This window comes from Cryptomeria japonica, chromosome 3 (genome assembly GCF_030272615.1).
Source record: "Cryptomeria japonica chromosome 3, Sugi_1.0, whole genome shotgun sequence".
NCBI classification, from domain to species: Eukaryota; Viridiplantae; Streptophyta; class Pinopsida; order Cupressales; family Cupressaceae; genus Cryptomeria; species Cryptomeria japonica.
Window position 1 is genome coordinate 421,480,102 of NC_081407.1, and position 23,803 is coordinate 421,503,904.

The window sequence follows — 23,803 nt, forward strand, 5'->3', positions numbered from 1 at the left end:
TGGAGGACCTTGACATGGATGAAGATACTATCGAGATTGGTGGTGGTGAAGCTACTCCAAGTGGAGCTGCAAAGAGGACCAGGGCAAGTGTCAAGAAAGTTGCGGCTGCTTCTGCCAAGGATATCCCTAATCTTCGGGAAAATATCAAAGACTTGTATGGGATTAGCAATATCCTGGCTAATGCCCTGAAAAATATTAATTAGTTTCTTCTTTCGAGTCTGGCTGGTTTTTGCTGATTTTTTGGGACTTTAGCCAGTTTTCTCTGGTTTTTGTTGGCTTTTCGTTGGTTTGTTCCTTTTGGTTTCTTATTGCTTTTATCTTTTAAGATCCTATTGTAAAGGGTTTCGAGGCCCCTTCAAAACTTGTTTTTACCTTAATCAAAAACCATGATGTGACTATGTTGAATCCCCACTAATGACCTAAGATTTTTTCATTTTTCCATTAAAAAAAATTCTTGGAATAATTCTCATCCAAGATTGTGGTCCTAATTTTGTCTCCCCCATTGGCACCTATGATGGTCTTGCCCTTGCTATCTTTGTCATTTCCTCATAATTTATAATAAGGGGAGGTAGACACATGTAATAGAATGTCATTGACAAAGAAAAAAAAATTAATGGCATTTTTTTGCCTCATCTTTCAATTGCACATTGAATAATTATGCTAATGAGATAGGATTGCATTTCCCCTTAGCCTTTGCTACCCCTACCGTAGAAGTAACTAACATATGTGCAACTAACCTCTACAAAGTAGTAGAAATAAATGTGTCTATGATTACCACTTGACCTTAGAGACAAAGAAGCAAATGTAGGTCTATTAGCTTCATTACCTAGACCACCCCATACCCTACATATCTGAACCCTATAGTTCAATTTTTATGCCAACGTCTCACATGCATCTACACCTTTTCCTTGGATATGAAGGTGGACATTAACTCTAATAATGCTAGCCTAAGATTCAAGCTTACAAAAGTGGCACTTACACAACATAGTGCTTGAAATGCCCCAAGCTTGATTTATGTGAATTGTATTAGAAGAGGCTTAGGATCAAAAAGAGCCTTAGCCAATTTTGCTAGTACTATGGAAGGACACTTAATATTTGTACTCCAATGGAACTAGTGGTTTGGATTTCATGGTCATATATGAGCTTCTATTTCATTAGGTGTGGTAATCTAATTCACTCACTTTCAACTTCAAACTATTGATGCCCAACCTCATCCTCACTCATGTTGTTAGAACACATAGTAACAAATCAATAAATGATTAAAATTTATAAGATTTCAAATTTCAAATTCAAACTATGCATAATGCAAGGGATTAAGACAAAAAAAAATTGTTTTCTTACTTCAAGATGCACAAAACATAGAGGAAAAGAATACACTAATAAAATATTTGTTCTTGACCTTTTTCAAACTAAATATCATTTTCTTTTCTTACTTCAAATTGCATTTAACACAAAAGCAAAAAATACACAACTTATAATCCTAATTTTTCAAACTAAAAACTTTCAAATCTAGAACTTGAAAATATAAAATATGATAGCTTGCTGCCATATATTTAAAAAAATCGAAATTTGTTCATGATCCATTAATATCATTCATTGAATAATTAGCAAAATTGAAAACTAAACTAACAACGCTATTGACTTTAAATTTATTATTGAAATTTTGAACAAATTACAATAAAAAATATACATTAATTTTTAATTTTTAAATAATAATAAAAAAAATTGTACAAAATTTATTAAAAAACCAATCAAACCTTACTCTTTGCTTCAAAAATGCTTTCAATCGTTCAATTCAATATCATTCAACTCAGCACTTCATCAATCCTCGTGCTCTTTACTTAATGTATCACCTCTCAACTCAGCGCTTCATCAATCCTCATGCTCTTTACTCAATGTTTCACCTCTTCTTGCTCTTCATCAATCCTCTTGATCTTCACTCACTCTTTCACCTTGCACCTGCAAGCTTATTGCTCTTTAAGACTCTCACACTCACTATTATGAGTTATCAGCTTACTATCGATTTCTTGTTGTGAAGTGAAATGGGGTTGGAGGGTTTAGGTGGGGCCTATAAGCCATTAGAGTTCAAGCTTGGGCATGAATTTCAAATTGTATTTAATGCACTTTTATTTTGTAACACTACAAAGACATCTAAGCATCCTCGAGACATTTGAGGGGCTCAAAGGCTCCTATAGTCCCCAAGTCATCCTTAGGATGTCCCACTATCTCTTAGAAGTTCTCAAAAAAGTGGTCACCCCAAAGAACCTCCCCACTAAGGGCAAGGCCCCATGAAAGTGCTTAGATTATTTTGGCTAGGAGTCACTACTCAATTTTTTACGAGTAATTTGTGGAGCTAGTGGCCCCATGCAGCTGCTAATTTTCCTGCAAACAATATTTATATTAATTTTTCACATAAATCTGGAGGTAAAATTTGGTGGTAAATTAAAGAGGTGAAATTTGGTGGCAAATATAAGGGGGGAAAAAAATTTATGAAGACACCTAACGTTTTTTCCAATAAGCAATTGCTGTTTATTTTCAGCTCTTTTCAGCTCCCCTTTTTTTCATTTCCTAAACAATAGCTGCTCCACAAAAATAAGAAAAAAATATATATTATCTTTTTCTCACAATTTTAATTTTCCATGGGAACATGGGGCAAAAGGGAGACATTCCAAAAACATCCCAAGTACAATGGTACAAGTGGTGGTACAATGGGAGAAGTCCACTCCAAATCTCCAAGTCTCTAAGACATCCCCATGTCAAAAACATGAAATACTTTTTTAAGGTGTTGGGAGAGTGGGTGTCGTCTATGGGACCGATATAATGCATCAGCCCCATAGTGATATTAATAAGTTACCGGCCCCATAGTATTATTTATAAGTCTAACTTATAACATTATGGGGCCGGCGCATTATATCGGCCCCATAGCCAAAACCAGGGGAGGAGGTGGAGAGGAGGAAAGGGGCACGAAGGCATCCCCATGGTACATGGTACATTGTTTTTCAATAATTTGAGCAAGAAATGTTCAAACAAAAACATTATCCAGCATAGGTCAAGAGACTAAATATAGTTCAGAGAAAAAGTTGCACACAAGTTTCATGAAACAACTTGCTATTAACATGTATTAAGTATTTCATAAATAACAAAGTATTGATACCTATGGTGTTAGCAATGTAGAAAGGTACAGAAATCGAGTTTACCTGAAAACCCTCTTGCATTTCTGCCACATGTATCCACGTTGTATGTAATTAACAATTTTCCTAATCTGAAATTGATCACAATGTCTTTATGGTCACAACATTTACATAATTGATGAAAGTCAAACAAAATCACTTCAATGTGGTGTGTGGAACTTTGAGTGCATATTTGAAAAAACTACCCCTTGAAAGGCTTAGCTCCTGAAAGGAAAGCCAATTCCACATAAAAAGATAATAAGTACTGCATCAAATATAAGGTGGATAATGCATGTACGTATGTGTTCTCATAAAAATCCAAGAAACTGTTTGTTCTTGTCCTAATTTGAGAATTGTTACGTTAATAACACGACTGCAAGAGTATGCACCTCGGAGATTGGTCTGGGCTGATAATTCCTACAAAGTAAACCTTGGAGGCATCAAGTTCTCAATCATTGCAAGGAGGCAGCATGCTCTTCTATATTGAATTGATAGTTATTCCATAAAGTATCATCAGTGACGTAACACAGTTTTTACATAGAAGTCTTATATTTCCTTATCTGAAACGCTACATCATTACTCGGTTATTTTCCAACCAGAATTTAAGTGACATGCTAAAAAATTAATGTGCAAAAATGATGAGCCGGATAATTTTGGAACTTAGACATTCTTATCTTTACAATGTAAAGATCTGTGCATATATAGTGATCAGACGATACATCAATTCGCATCTTCCAGAGTTACATATAGTTTGAGTTTGGGTAAGAATGAAGAACATAACAGATTCATGTGTAGAGTAGCATAAATGAAAAATAAGACATCAACCCAGATTCTAGAAGACAGATATAGTAAACCCTATATGATGCAGAAAAAAATATTGCTTTCTTAACCAATACATAGCAAATGATTATATTACATGACCCAGGACCAATAGTTATGCTTCAGTGTCTTGGACAATTTATCTGCAATGTCTATATTAACAGCCTTTGGGCCTGTCATAGGTTGGTGGTAAAGATGGGCACTGCTCATTCATAAATGCATATGGATCAACGGTGTTATATCCTGGCAATTCCATGCGATACTCTCCTAGGATCTGGCAGAAAGGTAGTTTCACATCATCATTTTCATTGCACCAACTAGGAAGATGGGTCCTGTTGCTATCAAAGAACTTGAGCATGTAGGCATCACGTATCTGCAAAAGTGAAAAATTGCTCAAAAGAGATAAAAATTGACTTTTAAATTAGAATAAACATACTCATGAATTTTGTAAAGATAAAACAAAATCCAGCTCAACTTACCGTGAACTCTGTGACTTGAATAGAACTAGCAATTGCATCAAATAGCCCTGCCTCTTTATACAATTCAAGAATAAATACAACACATGTAGCTGACTTCCCGTCACTATAGACCCAATCATCCCGCTCAGGGATTGTCAGCAATTGATCAAAGGATATGCCACGCCTTTCACTTTCAATCACAATTTCATTCAGATCCAGGTCCTGCTAATGCATGTGAAAATAAGTGAAATGCAGAGATGAAGATCCAAATCTTAAGCTTTTTTCATCAGCAAAAACATCATATTCAGTTTTACAATTGCAGTCTTGTAGCTAGTTAGTCTCAAAAAAGAGAGAAAACATTTATCAGCAAGGACATTATAGTCAGTTTTAGAATTGCAGACTTGTAGCCAGTCAGTTTCAAAAGAAAAAAAAAGCCAAGAAGAAAGACAATTGTGATAATAAATGCCAATCGAGCCCATGCATGAAAGCGTTTTTATTTCTTCTCTTTTCAATTTTTCCTTCATTGTGGGTTGGGTAATCAGGATCTCAGTGCACCTTTGAATGTACAAAGGAGGCAAAGTCTTCCTTTCTTGATCAAATGACAAATACACTAGCAACGATTAATTTGATATCTACCTCATGATAAACTTTTAACAAATAGAATGTATCAAGGAACTAAGATCTCAGTGTACCCTTGACTTCTACAATATGTGCAAAAACATTCAATCTTTTTGAGCAAAAACACAAACACTTACTTTTTGAGCATTGTCTGCAGCCTTACATGGTGCACAAGAAGTATGAAAATCTGATAAGTCCAACCACTTTTCCTTGCAGAAGTTTCATCATTGAAAAATGCATCAATGTTAAAAGATGGTTGTATTCACATGATGATGTCATTTTGTACTTTATTTGTATTCGAATCTAATAGAAAGCACTTCCCAAACGTTTTGCATATTCATAAGACATTTTGTAATTGTATTTTGCATTAAATTTTATGTTTTTATAGGAACTTATGTTATTTTTTAAGTTGCTGAGTTTTGTCAAGTTGGAAATTTTTGGTCTGTCAAGTCTAAGCCAAGTCCAATTATGTGAAAACTAAAAACTATGGTTTATATACTCTAATAAACAACTCATATATAAGGCAATAACAAGATCTGACACAAGAAGCTCAAGAAGTGTAACAACAAACATAAAACCCAGTTAAAACAACAAAGCTTAGAAATAATTAAATAAACAACAAAAGAATACTACAATATCGACCTATGGTTGAATAAACCACTAATAAAAGCCACTTAAAACACAACAGATTTTGCTAGAGAATTTGAACTCATCTATAGTGCTACATTTTATGACCAAGAGAGGCCCATTGGGCAGTTTTCACTCCTCAATGTCTAGTCCCCATACGCATATGCCTATCCTCCCATTCTAGTCCATATGTTAGTTTCCTATTCAAATATCATTCCCAATATTATGGCTGTACCTCTAGGAGTCCCTTTTTGTGCTCCCACATTTACCCTATAACATCCCTTATTTACTCTATAACATCCCTCTTTCTCAACCCTTTTGAATAGAAAGGTTTCAATGAATATGATTTATTTGAAATATTAATAAATCGATGTATGTTGATAAATGGATTATTGTTATATTTCTGACAATGCTACTTGTATTTGTCAAAATGTGTTGATTGACATGACAAGTACTAGGAAATTTGAACTACGCTCTGCTTTGTGAAGCTAATAAATCCATAATCAAAAATGTGAAATGATATTGTTTGAATTAATTAAAAAGATGATCTAATTAACTACGACTAGATAATTAATAATGCTCACTTCATTCATGGATTCATAGATTAACCTTCATCTAATTAATTAGTCATGTTGGTGGAAATAGATATTATTTTAAAAACAACATAGTTAATTTAGAAATTGGAACTATAATTAGTTTATTTTAAATAATTCATTGTGCAAATTTATTTATCGAATTTAAAAATTAGAAAGATTATATGAAACTAGTTCTTTATTGTGGTTAAAATAAAAAGCTTTGTACTGAAATTAGTTAGAGTGGATTTTAAAATTTAACTGGAAATTAAATTGATAATTCTAATTGACTTTGCAAGTTGTCTATTATTTATTTTGCATTATCCAAACTTTTAATTTAGTTTCTTGAAAAAAAAATGGATAAAAGCTATTTTTTTAATGAACCAGAACAAAGCATATTTTATATTTGGATTTGTAAAAGTTAACTTGTAACATCTCTCATTTTTGGTCCCTTTATGATTCTATGTTATTCTACTTCATGGTGATTGGACATGGATTATTAGTTTGATCTTTAAGCGCAAATTGTCAATTTAATGCATTTATGTATAATGTGTGGCCACAATGCCATTAGTTGATTATCATGGTTAAATGGTGTTAATTTTAAGCAATCAGATGTTAATATAACCAATTTGATTATAATCAGACTGTGTATAAATAGTAACAGTAATAAAACACAAGACACAAGAACAGTAACAGCAATAAAACACAAGACACAAGACAACAAGACCCTGGGAAAACCTCTCTCCTGGAGGTGAAAAACCCAGCCTTTAAATGTGTTATGTATTATCTCAAATGTAGACAGTTTACAAGACTTATCTCAGATTTCAGTTCCAGAAATCAGTGTTGAATGCAGCCCTTTAACAGCAGATGATAAAGCGGAGCAGCAGCAGTCTGGATCTGATTTGCACAAGATACTTTGACAACTTCACTATATTTCAACCTTGCATGATCGCCTTGCACAAGTTCGCATTAGAAAGAATCGCTGCTAGCAGAGCAGATAGAAGGAATATGAATTGTGTTGTATATCCAAATGACTTCATATTGAAGCATCTATATACCAACCTTAGGCGCTAATCACCCTCAGGTCGGCTTGCAAGTAATAATAAATTATTACTGTATATTCCCACGTTGGATATTGGGTCCAGCCCAATAGTTGATTAATCGCTCTTGCACGTTACATTTTGGGCCCAGCCCAATGTCATATTGTATTGCTTTATCATGCTACAGTTGGGTCTAGCCCAATAACTTATTAAGGTGACTTTCACGTTACATTTTGGGCCCAGCCCTATTAGACATGCAATCACTTAACCTTATTACAATATGATTAATATTTTAATTGCCACTAGGCATCATTAAAATATAATCCGAACTTAGCTATCCATTTTCAACAAATGGTGGTATATCATTATCATTTCAACTGTTGCCTAACAATGCTACTAGGGATTTTGTGGCAAAATTATGTTGTGCAACAGGTACATTTAAATGTATCCTGAAATGATCAAATTGTGGGGGGGAAAATAAACTAATTAACTGTTTTGATTAGGTAAAACAGGAAGGGCCTGAACCTTTTACAAAGCAGCCAAAAAGGTGAAGCTAAAAAACGCTATAAGCAAAACAGCCAACAGGCGAAACCAACATATCTCACAAGGTGTGAAACAAACCATCTCGACAAAGAAAGTACAGCAAGAGAACAAGGCTACTATCAGCCTAAGGAAACAAGAGAAGTCAAGGGGGTTTGGATCCAAACTTAATCCAAGGCCTGAAGAGAGCGGCTGTATGGGAAGAAGTAGCCATCACCAACCCATATAAATGAGTCAAATCAGAATGCTTAAATATCTCCCATGATCAGCAGCAAGTTTTCTCTTACCCTTACAATAACCCAAAACAAAGGAAAAACTGTCCAGCTTCTTCCGAACCATCCCCAGCAAAGGGAAACCAATAGTAGGCTGAGACAACACAGGGCTCCTCACAATAGAGGCACTATCCAAAGCTACTTGATTGACACCTAATCCTGCACCAACCCATTGGATTGAAGAAGAGCATCAACAATCTTTTGAACATCAGTGAATTGTATCATGAGTGTTAATTTTGTGCCCTAGATCAGTAATCAGATTTATGTCTTTTAATTATGCCCTAGTTTGTTAATCAGATTTGTAACATTTTAGTAAATCATAATTCAGTAAGCTCAGAAATGAAACAAGTAAACAAGAGACAAACACAAATACCCTGGGAAAACCTCCGAGGAAAAACCCAGCATTAAAGACCCACAGGTCAGATTATATATTCTCTCTTAATTGCACAAATACAATACTTAGCTTTGCTTCTCCAGATCTGATCTCTTTTGTATAACAGATCTGCACTTCTAAGCACTTCAAGTCTGCACCAAAAAAGGCCTATGTCCTCTTGGACAAATTCGCACTATCCTTGACAAGTTCGCACAATCCTTGAGAAAATTTGCACCTTTTATTTGCAGAGCTAGTTCGCTGATTCCATGAATGATTGAATTGTATTTGCAAGTTGTCTTTATTTATATGAGACCTTAACCTTTATTAAGTCCAAGTTGGCCTTCCTTCTTTTGGCGCCAATTTATTTATTGTGGCGTGGAGTATTTAGGGTGGTGTGAAGGTATAGGGCTGGGCTCAACTTGGGGGCACATTACCCCTTTTGGATAGGACCCAGTCCTATATGGGTTCGGATGTTGCCTTAAGGCAATCCGAACCCATCTTACCTAGTTACAAATAACACTCCCTCTTAACTAGGGAAGAAGAGAATACATAATCTGAACCTTTAGAGTTCCATCTAGCACACAAGCATAGAATTACATCTTCCACCTAGCACACAAGCATAGGATGGTTCTAGCACACAAGCATAGAAAGTGTAATACACAAGTGGGTCTTTACATAATTACAATTTTCCATCTAGCACACAAGCATAGATTGGACACAATTCATTCTTGCACACAAGCAAAGAATGATCAAAGTGTTGCAGATAGAGTCACTGAGATTGGAGCTCCCTCTCAATCAGGGTTCCGTTTTCCTCAACACCAAGTCTGTCTCTGAAGTATTCGAACTTCACTCTGGATAAGGGTTTGGTAAGGATGTCCGCAACTTGTTCATCCGTGCTAATGTACTTTAGTTGAATGGCGCCTCTTTGCACCATATCCCGAATGAAGTGATAGTGTGTTTCCAAATGTTTGGACTGGTCATGGAACACAGGATTTACTGACATTTTTATATAGCTTTAATTATCACAGTGAATGGTGGTAGGACCACTAGCTTGACCAAATAATCCAACAAGGAGTTTGCGAAGCCACACTCCTTTTCTGGATGCAACGGATGTTGCAATATACTCAGCTTCTGCAGTGCTTAATGCTACGGAAGATTGCTTTCTACATGCCCAAGAGATCACTGCAGAGCCCAAATTGAAGCAAATACCCGAAGTACTTTTCCTGTCCTTCACACTTCTTGCCCAATCTGAATCTAAATAGCCTTCAAAGAAGATTGAGGTATTAAGTGAATACTTCAGCCCATAACCAATAGTGCCACGCAGGTATCTTAGAATGTGCTTGGCAGCCACTAGGTGAACAAGTTTAGGCAAGCTCATGAACTGACTGAGGGCATTCACAGCATAACAGATATCTGGCCTTGTATTGACTAGATACATCAAGGATCCAATCAACTGCCTGTACTCAGATGGATCTGCAAAATCAGAGTTAGCTACAGAAACACTTAATTTCTTTAAGTTAGATTCCATAGGAGTATGCATGGGTTTACAATCCATCATTCTAAATCTTTTCAAAATATCAATAGTATATTTTCTTTGACTTAGAAAAATTTCATTGGATTTTTGCCATACTTCTAACCCTAGGAAGTAATGCATTAGTCCCAAATCCTTCATTTCGAATTCTGAGGCTAATTCTTTCTTACATCTTATGATTAGTTTATTTTCACCAATGAGAAATAAATCATCCACATACAAAACAAAAATAAGCATATCATCATTATAAACCTTTAAGTAAATGTTAGCATCAGCATCATTCTTACGAAATCCTAAGCTTAGTAAGTACTTATCAATTCTTTCATATCAAGCACGAGGAGCCTGTTTGAGCCCATATAAGGCTTTCTTCAACCTGCAAACATGAGAATCTCTTTTATGGAGTACATAAACTTCTAGTTGCTCAATATAGACTTCCTCCTCAATAACACCATTGAGGAAGGTTGTCTTAACGTCCATTTGATGCAGTTCCCAACCTTTGGCTGCAGCAATAGCTATTATAGATCTAATAGAAGTATATCTAGCAACAGGAGCAAAAGTTTCTTCATAATCTATTCCTTCCTTTTGGAAAAAACCACGAGCTACAAACCTAGCTTTGTATTTTTCAATACTACCATCAGCATTATGCTTAATTTTAAACAACCATTTAGAGGAAACAACAGACTTACCTTTGGGTCTGGGTACAACGTCCTAGACATCATTCTTGATGATAGACCCATACTCTTCATCCATGGCTGATTTCCAAGCATGATGGGACATAGCTTCTTTGACATTGTGAGGTTCAAACTCAATGATATTACACATCACAGAAATGTAGTTGGCGTGATTTTGGAATCTCTTGCTATCTCTAAAGGTTCCTCTGGGAGCAGCAAATCTTTCAGCATCTTGAATCGTGTTTCCAACCCAAAGTGGTCTCTTCTTGCAGACCACAATATCCTGAGGTATATCAGTAGAGTCCATGGGTTCTGTTGGGTCATTCTGAACTTCCTGATCCGGAAGGTCAGTGGACTCCTCCTGTATCTCAGGGTTAGCATCAACTATTGAATCTTGATTTTCAATCACCATATCATTATTGTCAGATAATGTCAATCACCATATCATTATTGTCAAATAATGAACCTTTAGATCTTTTGAAAGCAATATCTTCTTCAAAAGTTACATCTCTACTTACCTCAACATACATTTGACTTGAAATGTAGATCCTGAAGGCTTTGGAAGATTCGTTGTATCCCACTAAGATGCCTTTCTTTCCAGATGGATCCAACTTGGTTCGTTTTTTTTTAGGCACATGAACATACAACGGGCTCCCGAATATCTTTAGGTGGCTGATGTCAGGTTTGATTCCTGTAAAGGCTTCTTCAAGAGTTACATCCTTTAGAGCATGATGAGGACATCTATTCTGAATATAAACTGTTGTTTTGGATGCTTCCGCCCATAGAAAAGGTTGCAGGTCTTGATCATGGATCATGGCTCTTGCAGCTTCAACAATGGTCCTGTTCTTTCTTTTAGCAACTCCATTTTGCTGAGGATTGTAGGGAACATAGAACTCCCTCTTAATTCCTGCCTTAACACAAAAGTCATAGAAACTACCTGAGGTGTATTCACCTCCATTGTCAAACCTTAAACATTTAATTCGATTTCCTGTAGTGTTTTCAACTAAGGCTTTGAATTCTTTAAATCTGTTCAGGACTTCTTCACACTCTTTAGATTTAAGAAAGTAGATCCATGTTTTCCTAGAGAAATCATCTATGAAGATAACATAATACAGGAAACCGCTAGGAGATGCTACAGACATAGGACCACATAAATCTGAATGAATAAGTTCTAACTTTTCTTTAGCCCTACTATCGCTTTTATGAAAAGGATTCTTTACATTCTTAAACATTGCACAACCTTTACAAGCATCATCATGAGATAAACTAAGTTTAGGCATACCTTTAACTATTTTACCGAGAGTGGGAAGAGCTTGAAAGTGTAGATGTCCAAGTCTTCTATGCCATAGCTCGCATGATTCAGGGGCCTCATGGATGAGAGCTTGAATTGGATTAGCTGCAAGCTTATATAAACTATCACATCTATTTCCAATAACACGAGCAGTTTTGAAATTAGATTTCTTAGACCAAGCAAGTACTTTCCCTTCACAAAATGCTATTTGCAAACCCTTGTCTTCTAAGGCAGAAATGGAAATAAGATTTCTTTTAATACCAGGTACAAAAAGAATATCACAGAGTTGTAAGGAAATACCAGAATCTAGTTTTAAAGAGGTCGAGCATCATCACCAATTACCACATGAAGGTTGGTGTCTTTTTCAATCAGATCTGAAAGATGCTCACGAAAACCTAAGATGTGTCTAGAGGCACCACTGTCAAGTATCCACGTATTACTGTCCATAGGAACATTGCTGGATAGAGCAAAGATAAGAAGATAATCCTCACTTTGTTCGGCAACTTCATTTAAATTCACTTCCCTTTCCTTGGGATCATTCTGACAATCTCTAGCATAGTGACCATACTTATCGCATCTGAAGCAACGAATGTGGGAGGAATCTCTTGACTTCTTCCTTGGATCATAGGAGGAGGATCTAACTCTTGACTTCTTCCTTGGATCATAGGAGGAGGATCTAAAGTCTTTGCTTCTCTTTTCTTTCTTCCAATGTCCACCTTTCCTAGATTTAGCTAAGAGAACATGATTATCTTTGTGAGAGTTCTTGAGTTTTCCTCTTACCTCAATTCGAGATTCCTCTTCAATGCAATCAGATTGAAGACGCTCAAAGTTGGGACGATCGGCTCTTCCACCAAAGCTACGAATGAATGGTTCCCATTCATCAGGTAGACCATTTAATGCAATCATAACAAGATCTTTATCCGAAATTTGGCAATCAAGAGTACTTAGCTTGTCCTTTAGTTCATTGATCTTCATGAAGTAGGCTATGATTGAGTCTTCTTCTTTCATTTTCATGTGAAGAAGCTGATGTCTTAGAGCAAGAGCCCTGCTGAGGTTGTTGACTTCATACATCCCTTCCAAGTGTTTGATCATTTCCCTGGCAAACGCAAATTTTGATATGACGGTGACAAGGTGTTTCTTGACGGATTCAATTATGATCTTCCTAGCCTTGAGAGAGTCTTTCTTGAACTGCTTCAGCTCTTCAGCATCTTCTAGAGGGGACAGCCTTTCTTCTTCTACGAATTTCAGCAAATCATTATGTTCAAGGATCAATAGAATACGGACTTTCCAAGCAGCAAAATCAAGGGCTCCATCAAGTCTATCTTCAGCCCTCAAACCTGACATTTTAATCTGAAAACAAACAGCAACTATATGCAACAAATGATTTACTAAAATCTGAAGTTAGTGACACCTTAGCTCTGATACCATGTTAATTTTGTGCCCTAGATCAGTAATCAGATTTATGTCTTTAAATTATGCCCTAGTTTGTTAATCAGATTTGTAACATTTTAGTAAATCATAATTCAGTAAGCTCAGAAATGAAACAAGTAAACAAGAGACAAACACAAATACCCTGGGAAAACCTCCGAGGAAAAACCCAGCATTAAAGACCCACAGGTCAGATTATATATTCTCTCTTAATTGCACAAATACAATACTTAGCTTTGCTTCTCCAGATCTGATCTCTTTTGTATAACAGATCTGCACTTCTAAGCACTTCAAGTCTGCACCAAAAAAGGCCTATGTCCTCTTGGACAAATTCGCACTATCCTTGACAAGTTCGCACAATCCTTGAGAAAATTTGCACCTTTTATTTGCAGAGCTAGTTCGCTGATTCCATGAATGATTGAATTGTATTTGCAAGTTGTCTTTATTTATATGAGACCTTAACCTTTATTAAGTCCAAGTTGGCCTTCCTTCTTTTGGCGCCAATTTATTTATTGTGGCGTGGAGTATTTAGGGTGGTGTGAAGGTATAGGGCTGGGCTCAACTTGGGGGCACGTTACCCCTTTAGGATAGGACCTAGTCCTATATGGGTTCTGATGTTGCCTTAAGGCAATCCGAACCCATCTTACCTAGTTACAAATAACAATGAGAATCTTGGCAAAGCAGAGAGCACCTCCCAGCAGCGTGGAAATGGTACAAATGAGAATTTTCAAAGAGAAGATCTTGATTCCAATCACCCAATCTAGAGGATAACTTTATGGAATTGGGCAACACAAAACCCACCTCCACACTAACACAAAATCTAGCAAAGAAAAATCTAGATCTAGATTTAGTGATCTCATCAATGGTAATGAACTGACCAAAAGCATTAGCTATTGTTGGAATTTTTGTCATTGATGTCAAAGGCTGAATTGTGTTTATTTATGCATATTAATTAAGCTCCCTATCTATTAGCTTGCTTCAGCTACCTAGTTGTCTATCTGCTTGAGGAGCTTGACCTGCTTGAGGAGCTTGACCAGCTTGACCTGCTTGTGTGTTTGCTTGAGCAGTCTGTGTGTCTGCTCGTCCAACTTGTGTGCCTGCTTGCCATATGTCAGCTGCTACATCAGTCTTTATGCCACATCAGTTTATCTTTGTGAGACCCGATTCTTATTGAGTCATTTTTTTTTAGCAATTAAAATGAAGATTCCTATATTGTGGAAGGCATTAAAAAAAACATTATGTCTAGGCATACAAGTTTATTATTCTCTTGGCAGTTTTTGCCTTTGGAGGCTGCGGCTATTTTTGGAGTCTGTGGTTCTTTTTTATTTTATTTTTTTCTTAAATGTTGTCTTTGATTTGTTGCAGTCATCGTGGGAAGTGAATGGTGCACTGCTGCGGCTAAGGTAAAGGCCACGATCTTCTAGTTGTTCGTAGTTTTTATTATGGGTTTGACTTTGAATTTATTCCTAGGGTATATGTAACGGATGTATTGAATTGATCGGCTGGAATTCTTATTTTTGGCAGAGACATTTTTTTTTTTCAGAGTGGGATATGTGCATTCTTTGGTGTGGCGCAAGGAAATATATGTGAATTTTATTCCTTCGGTTTATGATTGATCAGATTAGTGCGAATACCATTTTTTTTCTGTGAATCGATGCCTCTTTTGATTGTACGGGTTTCCTTTAGTGTTGGTCAGAGCATTTTCAGTGGGTGGTCTTTCACGTGATTCTATCCTTGGACACGTATTGAAACTGGAATGCCAAGAAAAGGTATATAGTAGTTCAAAGTGTTTCTGTGGGGAAGGCATCATTTTTTAATACATTGAATCTGGATATAATTCACAATCTGCAAAGTTTTGTCAAAATTCGATTATTGAGGTCGAATGGTTCATTTACCAGTCATCGCATGGTTGGGCTTATTTGGGGAGACACTCTTTTTTGGACGTGGTGAAGAACTCTGCATTGGGTCCCTTTTTGGACGTGAAGAAATACTAAGAGGAATAAGGATTTTTGTGTGCAACGTTTCTTTTTGAGTTGCTATGGTTGTTCTAGTCTTGTCGTACCTGAAGGGTGGATACGACAGAACAAGAGATATTGCCGGATAATGATATTAGACTGGTTGGAGATATGTTCTTGGAATGTCGTTTTTTTTTGTTTTTTTGAGTACTGTGAGCAAATTGGAAGTAAAATAATCCTCAACATTTGTAATCTGGAGTGATAATTGTTTTAGCATCACTTTTGTGGAGTGGCTGGCTCGAGAGTTTCTGGGTGTAAAGAATTTCTTAATATTGGGCTTATGGTGAATGTTTTTAAAGGGTTACAGCAAGAGTTTGTTTTAAAAAACCAAGGAGCTGATAGTTCTCAAATTGGTGTATTGGAGGGAGTTGGTGCTCTCTTTTTGCATAGGGGTTGGAGTCTCTGAGGTTCACAGTTGGTGCTGTGAGGAAAATTGAAGCTCTCTTTTGACTGTTGCCTTGTAATCTGGGTTGGTGCCCATATGAAGTTAATAAAAGACTTTTGATGTCGTGGTTTTTAACCCGAAAGGGTTTTCCACGAGAAACTTTGGAGTCTAGCTTTCACTGATTTATCTTACATGCTTTATGTTTGTCTTTTATAGTTTCAAGTTTTAAATTACTGCAATACTTGATGTCACTTGGTTTTGATGTCTGGGATTGTGTTACGACTGGCTATAAACCTCCACCAAATCCTCCATTAACTGCTGATGAAAAGAAAGCATTTGAGAGCAATCCTAAGGCTATGAATGCTATACTATGTGGACTGTCCGAATCTGAATTTGTTAAGTCATGCACTGTGATACTACTCAAGCCATGTGGGATAAACTCAAGAATGCCTATGAAGGAGACGAAAAGGTGAAGAAAGCCAAACTTCAGACTCACGGGATGCAATTTGAAAGTCTGAAAATGAAAGAAGGTAAAAATGTTGCAGCCTATTTTCTAAGAGTAGATGAAGTTGTGAATTCTCTTAAAGGTCTTGGTGAGAAGGTTGATTCTGGTTTGGTTATTCAGAAAATCTTAAGGTCTTTATCTTTAAGATTTGATGCAAAGATATCAGCTATAGAGGAGATGGTTGACCTTGATAAATTGCCCATTGATAAGCTCCATGGTATATTGATTGCATACGATATTAGAACAAACACAAAATCCTCTACAAGGGAGACCGTTTTCAAAGACTCTAAGAAAGGCAAACAAAAAGAGCAAGCTTCAAGTGACAGTTCGGATGATGATTCAGACTCAAAAGAAGCTTTGTTCATGAGAAGGGTGAAGAAGTGACTGTTCATCTTTCATATTGTTTCCTTTTGAAGCAATTTATTCCAAATAACACCTATTTCACAAATGTTAATCTAAATTTTTTTGACCAACATTGAAATGTTTCTAAAATCATTTCATGAATAAGAATCCTACCTCGAATCTTTTGCAAATTTAACAGGATTAATAAGGAATTTTCATAGATTAGCAACATGTTTCTCCAATGAACACCCAAAACAAGCACCCAAAAAGTTCTAGTGCTCCCCGAGGACGTGTCTCCTACCTTGGTACCCCTGTTCCTATCCCTGAAATGTTTTGGGGAGTCGAGAAATCTAAACACTCGTAGATTAGTGAATGATTTGGAAGAATCAATGATTCAGTTTCATGTAAAACAAGTTGCTATAGATCTTCATAATTAAGGTTGCTCGTAGTAGAAGAAACCTAAAAAGCCTTTGAAAAAAACAATGGATTTATGGATTAGGATCTTGATTTGAATTAGGAATGAAATCTGAAACATGCAGGAATGTAAAACACAAGTTTACTACTAAGAGGGGGAGGGGGTTGAATCAGTAGTAAATGGATCTTAAAACTTTCTAGTTAATTAAATACTTTTGTAAGATTGCATTTAAACTGAAACTGAAATAACAAGCAAAGCAATCACACATGGACAAGTGCACAAGATTTGACGTGGAAACCCAAGATGGGAAAAACCACAGTGAGTAACGCTGCTAGGATCTACAGTCCTAATCCAGCCTCACAGTTAAAATCAACTACAATCTTTAAGGGCACCAACCCTAAGGAGTCACCAAACCCCTACCTTAAGAGAGCACCAACTCTTACACAACTGAGCACAAACTCAGAAATCTCACATACCAACTCCAAAATAATCACAACATCATAATACTGTCAACCATCATTACAGAATCACTAAAATGTACAAGGACTGAAACAAATATGATCACACAATACAGTGCTCTTGTACAAAATGATGAAGTAAAGTAAATAATCTGAACTATATTTTTGTGAGACCCTTCAATAACCCTGAGTTCAATCTGTAAAAATATGTATTACTGTAATATAACTTCAGACCACTATATACTGAAAAGAACAAGATAGTGACACCAACTCTAAATATGATCTTCAAAACCACTATTATCCTTATCACTTCATAGATTGTCACAGCAAAGACAAATTCAGAATCTCTGAACACAATAAGTCCAACTAAAAAGATTGAAAATCTGAAAATTGTTGCCAACCTTCTGTACCCTGTCTCTACACACTCAAAGTAGATATCAATCTGCAGTTTGTACTCTATCACTGTTATAATCAAAAACTCAACTCAAATTTGAATCGAAAAAGAAAAGAAACAGTCTGAAACTATGATTTAGTCTCACCACCAGATATGCAGAACATACACATGAACTAATTCACCGCATTAGGCGAATTTCTGCCTTCAAGTTCAAAATTCGCCGGACTTCAAAAACGTTTATGAAATTCGCAAAAATTCGGATCATATTCGTACGGAGAGAAAATTATGACGTGTTTTCAGAAAAATATTTTGAAGTCTCGCATTTTGTTTTTGATCCCGATTGAAGCTCTTTGTGCCCGCTATTCCTCTGCTGTGAGACCCTGACTAGCCACCATTATTCCCGTGCCCAGCCGCGATGGTTTTTGTCACGTTTGCAGTGCAATGTTAGCCGCCCTTATTCCCATGCCCAGCGGCGACTGTTTTTGTCGCGTTTGCAGTGCAATGCTTTCTCTTGCGTTCACAGTGCAATTTTCAATTAGGATTTCCTGACATTAATGTTTTATTTATTTATTTATTGTTTCCATTTTATGTATGGAGGATTTCATTTATTTATTGTTTTATAATTTGGATTTTTATCTGATCGATTATTAAATAAAGGATTAATATCCTCCTCCTTTATTTATTTATAAATAAAACAATACATAGATTTAATGTGAGGATATTAATGCTTTATTTATTTATTGTGAGGAGGATATTTATTTATTGTTTTATAATTTTAATTTATATTAAATTTTTATTAAAAAATAATATCTAGTATATTTAATTGATTATTATTTTAATTTATTTTTAATCTGTTTATAGTGATTACAAATCCATTTTTCAATCGTAAACTATTTCGATAATTTATGAAATATATTACTTATATTCAAATAAAAAATTTATATAAGGCGAATTTAATATCGAATTTTTTTTTTTGAATTTTTTAGTCTTGCCGAATTTCATCCGAATTTTATGGTTGCCAAACTCGAATTCGAATTTGAATGCGGTGACTTAGCACATGAAGATCTGTGCCACTCTTACTTATGTCATCATCATTTTGTTTTCAGATTTTCCGAAATACAATCCTTCCTTATATCATGTCGCTGCCTTACAAATATCTTCAGAAAAAATATGTTATTTTCTCCAACGTATTACACAGCAATTACCAGAGAGTCAAGACACAAACAGCCCACTCAATCGCTTTTAAAAAGCGTCCAGCATAGAGATGGTTAAAAATAAGTTATGTGGCTAGCCAAACTACCCACGGTAGTTATAACCAAATCCAAACTGCCTTGTCTTTTCTTCCGCCTAGGAGCTTTAAAGCATTAAAGCTTAATTCATATTCAATGATATTCAACGAAGTTTATTCAACACAAATATATGATGTCACTCTAACATCGATGGCAAAGATTATAGCAAAGATTAGTTGTAACTAAGTTACAACTAACATATAGTTATAGTTGCCAGCAACCAAATTCAAGAGAGTTAAAAATATGTTGAAACTTATTCTTCAAATGAATATTATTATTACCAACAGAAGAATGATTACCACGTGTATGAAGAAGACATAAAGATCTGTGCAGAATCTTCATAGAAATGACAGAGGTGCAGAAATAACACACAAAGGTAATAGTAGAGATGCAGAAGTTTAGTACGGATTGCTGCAATATATGAACTGATAATATTATTCTAAAGAAATATCTGTGTAATGATCTGAAGGATGATACTGTGCTTGCAGGGTGACATCAATGACAAGCATGCCTACAAGGAATGGTTTTTCTGATATATCTTTTGAAGTTGGTAACTCTTTGATTTTGAGTTGGCAAAGAATGAAATAGGAAAATCTAGTTAGGGATTCCAAGTGGAAAACAAGATTTAAATCTTATGAGAGATCTTCATCAAACAATTATGAATTATCTATGAAAGTTATGTGTGATTGATTTGTGTGATAATTTACATGTTTTGTGTGAATTTGAAAATTGAAACATGTGTACAAGCTAGCGATCAAGTAAAACTTTTTCATTGAGTTAAACCAAGTATTTGTTTGTTTTCAAGGTTTGATTATTCATTATAGTCTTGAGATTGTATAGTATATCTAAGTGAATCTCGAGAATCATGAATGAATTGGGAATGATGTTTTCAAACTCCTACAAATCTTATTTATACTCTGTCTGTATGTTCTGTCATAGTTATGATTTAATATTCAAAAAGTTTTAGAACAAACTTAGAATGAATTCTGGAAGAAAGTTCTGGTGACCTTTTGATCAGGACACTGGTGCAAATAGAGGACTGCAGCAAACATGCACTATTGCCCATGAAGTCCATTGGTATCTCCTAAAGAAATTAAATTTGGGTTTGATAGATCTCTTTGTCCTCTTTTCTTTTGCTTTTTATGAGACAGTAAAGTTCATAGGTTTTGAGAAAGTTAGGATTGTTTCTTAAAAAAATTGGTTTAGAAAATTCAAATTGCTTCATTCGTAGTGTTATAGAATTATATAAAGCCTTGGAATGTCACAACATAAAGACCCTATACACTATCTAGGCTTCGCTAGGTGTAGTCAAATAGAGGTGTAAGTATGGGATTCTAAAAAGAAGAATGTCCAGCATGACACTTTGTGTATGATTCTAAATCTATGTCTTGTCAAAACGAAAACCTATACCTAGTAGAGGCTAATTGCACTTCATTGATTGGAGACCATTATTTAATGAATCAATAGTCTTGTAACTGAAAGCTGTATCATTTGTTGAGGTTATCTTGAGCTAACAGTAAGCAATTACAGCACTTCTTTCTTCCTTAAACATGCTGCAAGATTCCAAATCTATGCTGTCATAATGAAACCCTATACCTGCCAGTGGCTACTTGTTCTAAAATTGGTTGGAGATCAATATTATTCAATACTCTTGTAAATCCAAAGTTTGTCAGGATCGTAGAGGTTGTCTTGAGCTAATAGAGACAAAGTACAGTACTTCTTTCTTTGTTATTCTGGCGCACTCTTAAGATTATTGAATAAAATGACAATAGGTGCATTCACACCAAAAATATATATATATGCATCTACCTATAACCTCAAATCTCCTTGAACTGCTATTGTCCCCTAAATCCAAACACCCAAATTTGGATCTCCGTTGTACAGAAAGCACGGGATCACACCATGAATCCATCATAAGATCCATCTCCAAAATAGATAAGCAAAACAATATCTACATGAAATCACCAACGCAATCAAAGATATTTGAACTTGAAGATCCTAGCAGCAATACATCAGCCCTTTCAGAGAACATAACACCCCTCAGATCACTTTTTTGGATCCAATACCTTCTAGAAATTCAAATCTTTCATGAAATCCCATGTATCAAAGGAGAAGCCAATGTTGAAGCCCGAGTCAATTGCTTTAGAAATTAGAAACATAATTTCTTGTTAACTGCTTCAATAATACAAACAAAATAACCATTGCCATCATTAAATATGCTGACCAGATGCAATGGAGAAATAAGATTTGATTGCCACAATCAAAGGCATATACATTCAAGCATAAGACGTTTCCATGATTTGCAGATTTGCTTCAACATTCAAGGCTAAGCAGATAATGATTAGCAAGCATGAAAGCAATCTACAGCTAATTGGATTTCTTGACATAAACACCATTGGAAAGCATTTTGTTTACAAAGTACACTAAAGATTATAGGAAAACAAAATGGAAAAAGAAACACAACAATGTTTGGCATTGCACTTTCTTACGTTGCACACTTAAAACAAGTTCCTAGTGACATAGATGGAAATGTAATAAACCATTTCTGTCTAAATATAGATAACAGTTAATTAAAATATCATTCACAGCCATCTATAATGTCTGCTATGTTTTTATGATAATAAAAAAGTAAGAAATTTAGCTAAAAAAACAACTATAAGAAACCAAGAATGCAATCGAGCATTTAAAAAGACTATACCTTGGTGCCAAGTCGCTTATTTAGTGCTTCATTCCACATGTTGGCAGCATAATCTGGTTGAAGTCGAGTCCACATAGCCATGACAGAGATCACCTAAATTACAAATTGAATTTATCACATTAAAAAGTTTCAATATTGCAATCTATCAAAGAACGATTTATTAATGCCTTACTGAAGAAATGTGCGAGATAGAATATTCCCAGGAAGGTTACAAAGATATAAAACAATGCAACATGCACATAGATTCCACAAGGAAATGTGCGAGATAGAATATACACAGGAAGGTTACAAAGATATAAAACAATGCAACACGCACATAGATTCCACAAGGAAATGATTATGGAAAAAGCATCTGTCAAAAAGGAATCGTTTTTGTGTCAAAGCATACACTGCTAAAAAGTAATCTACAGGGATTCATTGTTGCCTAGATCAATGACAACATCATCCAATCCAAGGGTATAATACCAGTAGATAATGTTCAACACATGAAGTGCAACATTTTCAAACCATCAAAGATGATTGTGGAACAACCATATTTTAATAAACAAGATTTTTTCTGCTTCAAGTGATTCATGGAGATTGTGATATTATCCATCACCACATGGATGGTTGACAACAATATCCACTTGAAAGGGGCAATGGTAGTAGATAATGTGAAATACATTGAGCCCATTTTCAACCATTAAAGATAATGACAATTTCTGCAAATAAGAGTAATATTTTGCATCGTCTGTGAATAGAAGATAAAATTTTAAAGAGATATTGCTTTTGCAAATTGGACAAGAATGTAAACTTCCATGACCTATATTTATTTATAAATAAATTAATAATAAAACTAATTGAGAATTATTGTTAGCTAAAAGTTTACTGTCATCTAGGCATTATTAAATATTAATGAATAGAAGGTTTCGGAAAGGTAGTGGTAGTTGGCTGGTAGAAGTTTACTTGAAACTTAGATACGCTTGAAGTAAGTCATTACTCCTTTTTCTTTTTTTGATATTTTGACTAGCCCAATCTTCATGTATCTATTGTTTGTCAAGTTTCCATATCAATATTAATAAAGTATTTCATTTTCATTCATCCTATTAATGGTTAAGCAACTTCACTGATCACAAAATAGTATATTATGCATTCCAGTGCATGCATATATTAAAATGCAGCAAAAAATAATTCCAAAATATTTATATTTATGATGGAGTGAAATGGTCGGTATAGCTTGCACATGGAATGCATTAGACAAATGTTGCTGGGAACTCTTAGATTCACACTATTTTATTTAGTTGGAGAGACGAAGTGTCGCAAACTGGCTGCTCTAATCAAGTAATTGGGCACAACTTTTGATCTAGATGTCTCTTTCACTACCATATGGCAATGGCTCTTTGACAATTTTCAGGAAAAAAACTGGCTAAACATATTTTGGTATTTGGTTGGCTGCTTTCAACTATGTCAACATTGCTCTCAATGTTTCATATTTACTGATTTCCATACTGGTGTTTCAGTTCTACAAATTTTCACTTCTGGAGGAGTTAATAGGACTATGTGAGATTGTGAAATTCAAAATATAAAAAAGTGGCACAAATGAAATTTTAATTTAAACATTCTTCCTATAGGAGGTGAAAGATTAGGCCTCAAAAATCAAAAATTGCAGGGTAATTACTTGTATGCGGAATGGATGAATTAAGAGGATCTTAGAATATACATGGTGGAAGGTATTAGGAAGGAATAGTATTATTTAAGATCATCCTTAAGGGCAAATGAAAATGGAAGAATCTGGTTACATCCCAATTTTTGCTTAGTATTACATTTCAGCTATGATTAGTATTTACTTTTAACTTTTATGTTTTTGATTAAGGTAAAAACAGGTTTTGAAGGGCCCCGAAACCCTTTAACAA

General features: G+C 35.2%; 1 protein-coding gene across 1 annotated transcript in view; it reads right to left on the bottom strand.

The window, feature by feature from the left end:
* Positions 1 to 3,820: 3,820 nt before the first annotated feature.
* Positions 3,821 to 23,803, bottom strand: part of LOC131070448 (uncharacterized) — a 61,659-nt gene continuing 41,676 nt past the window's right edge. Inside the window, exons 5-7 of the mRNA XM_058006000.2 lie at positions 21,912 to 22,004; positions 4,469 to 4,669; positions 3,821 to 4,362 (exon numbers count right to left, since the gene is read on the bottom strand). Of these exons, the coding sequence (XP_057861983.1) occupies positions 4,147 to 4,362; positions 4,469 to 4,669; positions 21,912 to 22,004 (510 nt within the window). The 3' untranslated portion in view covers positions 3,821 to 4,146. The remainder of the gene's footprint in view (positions 4,363 to 4,468; positions 4,670 to 21,911; positions 22,005 to 23,803) is intronic.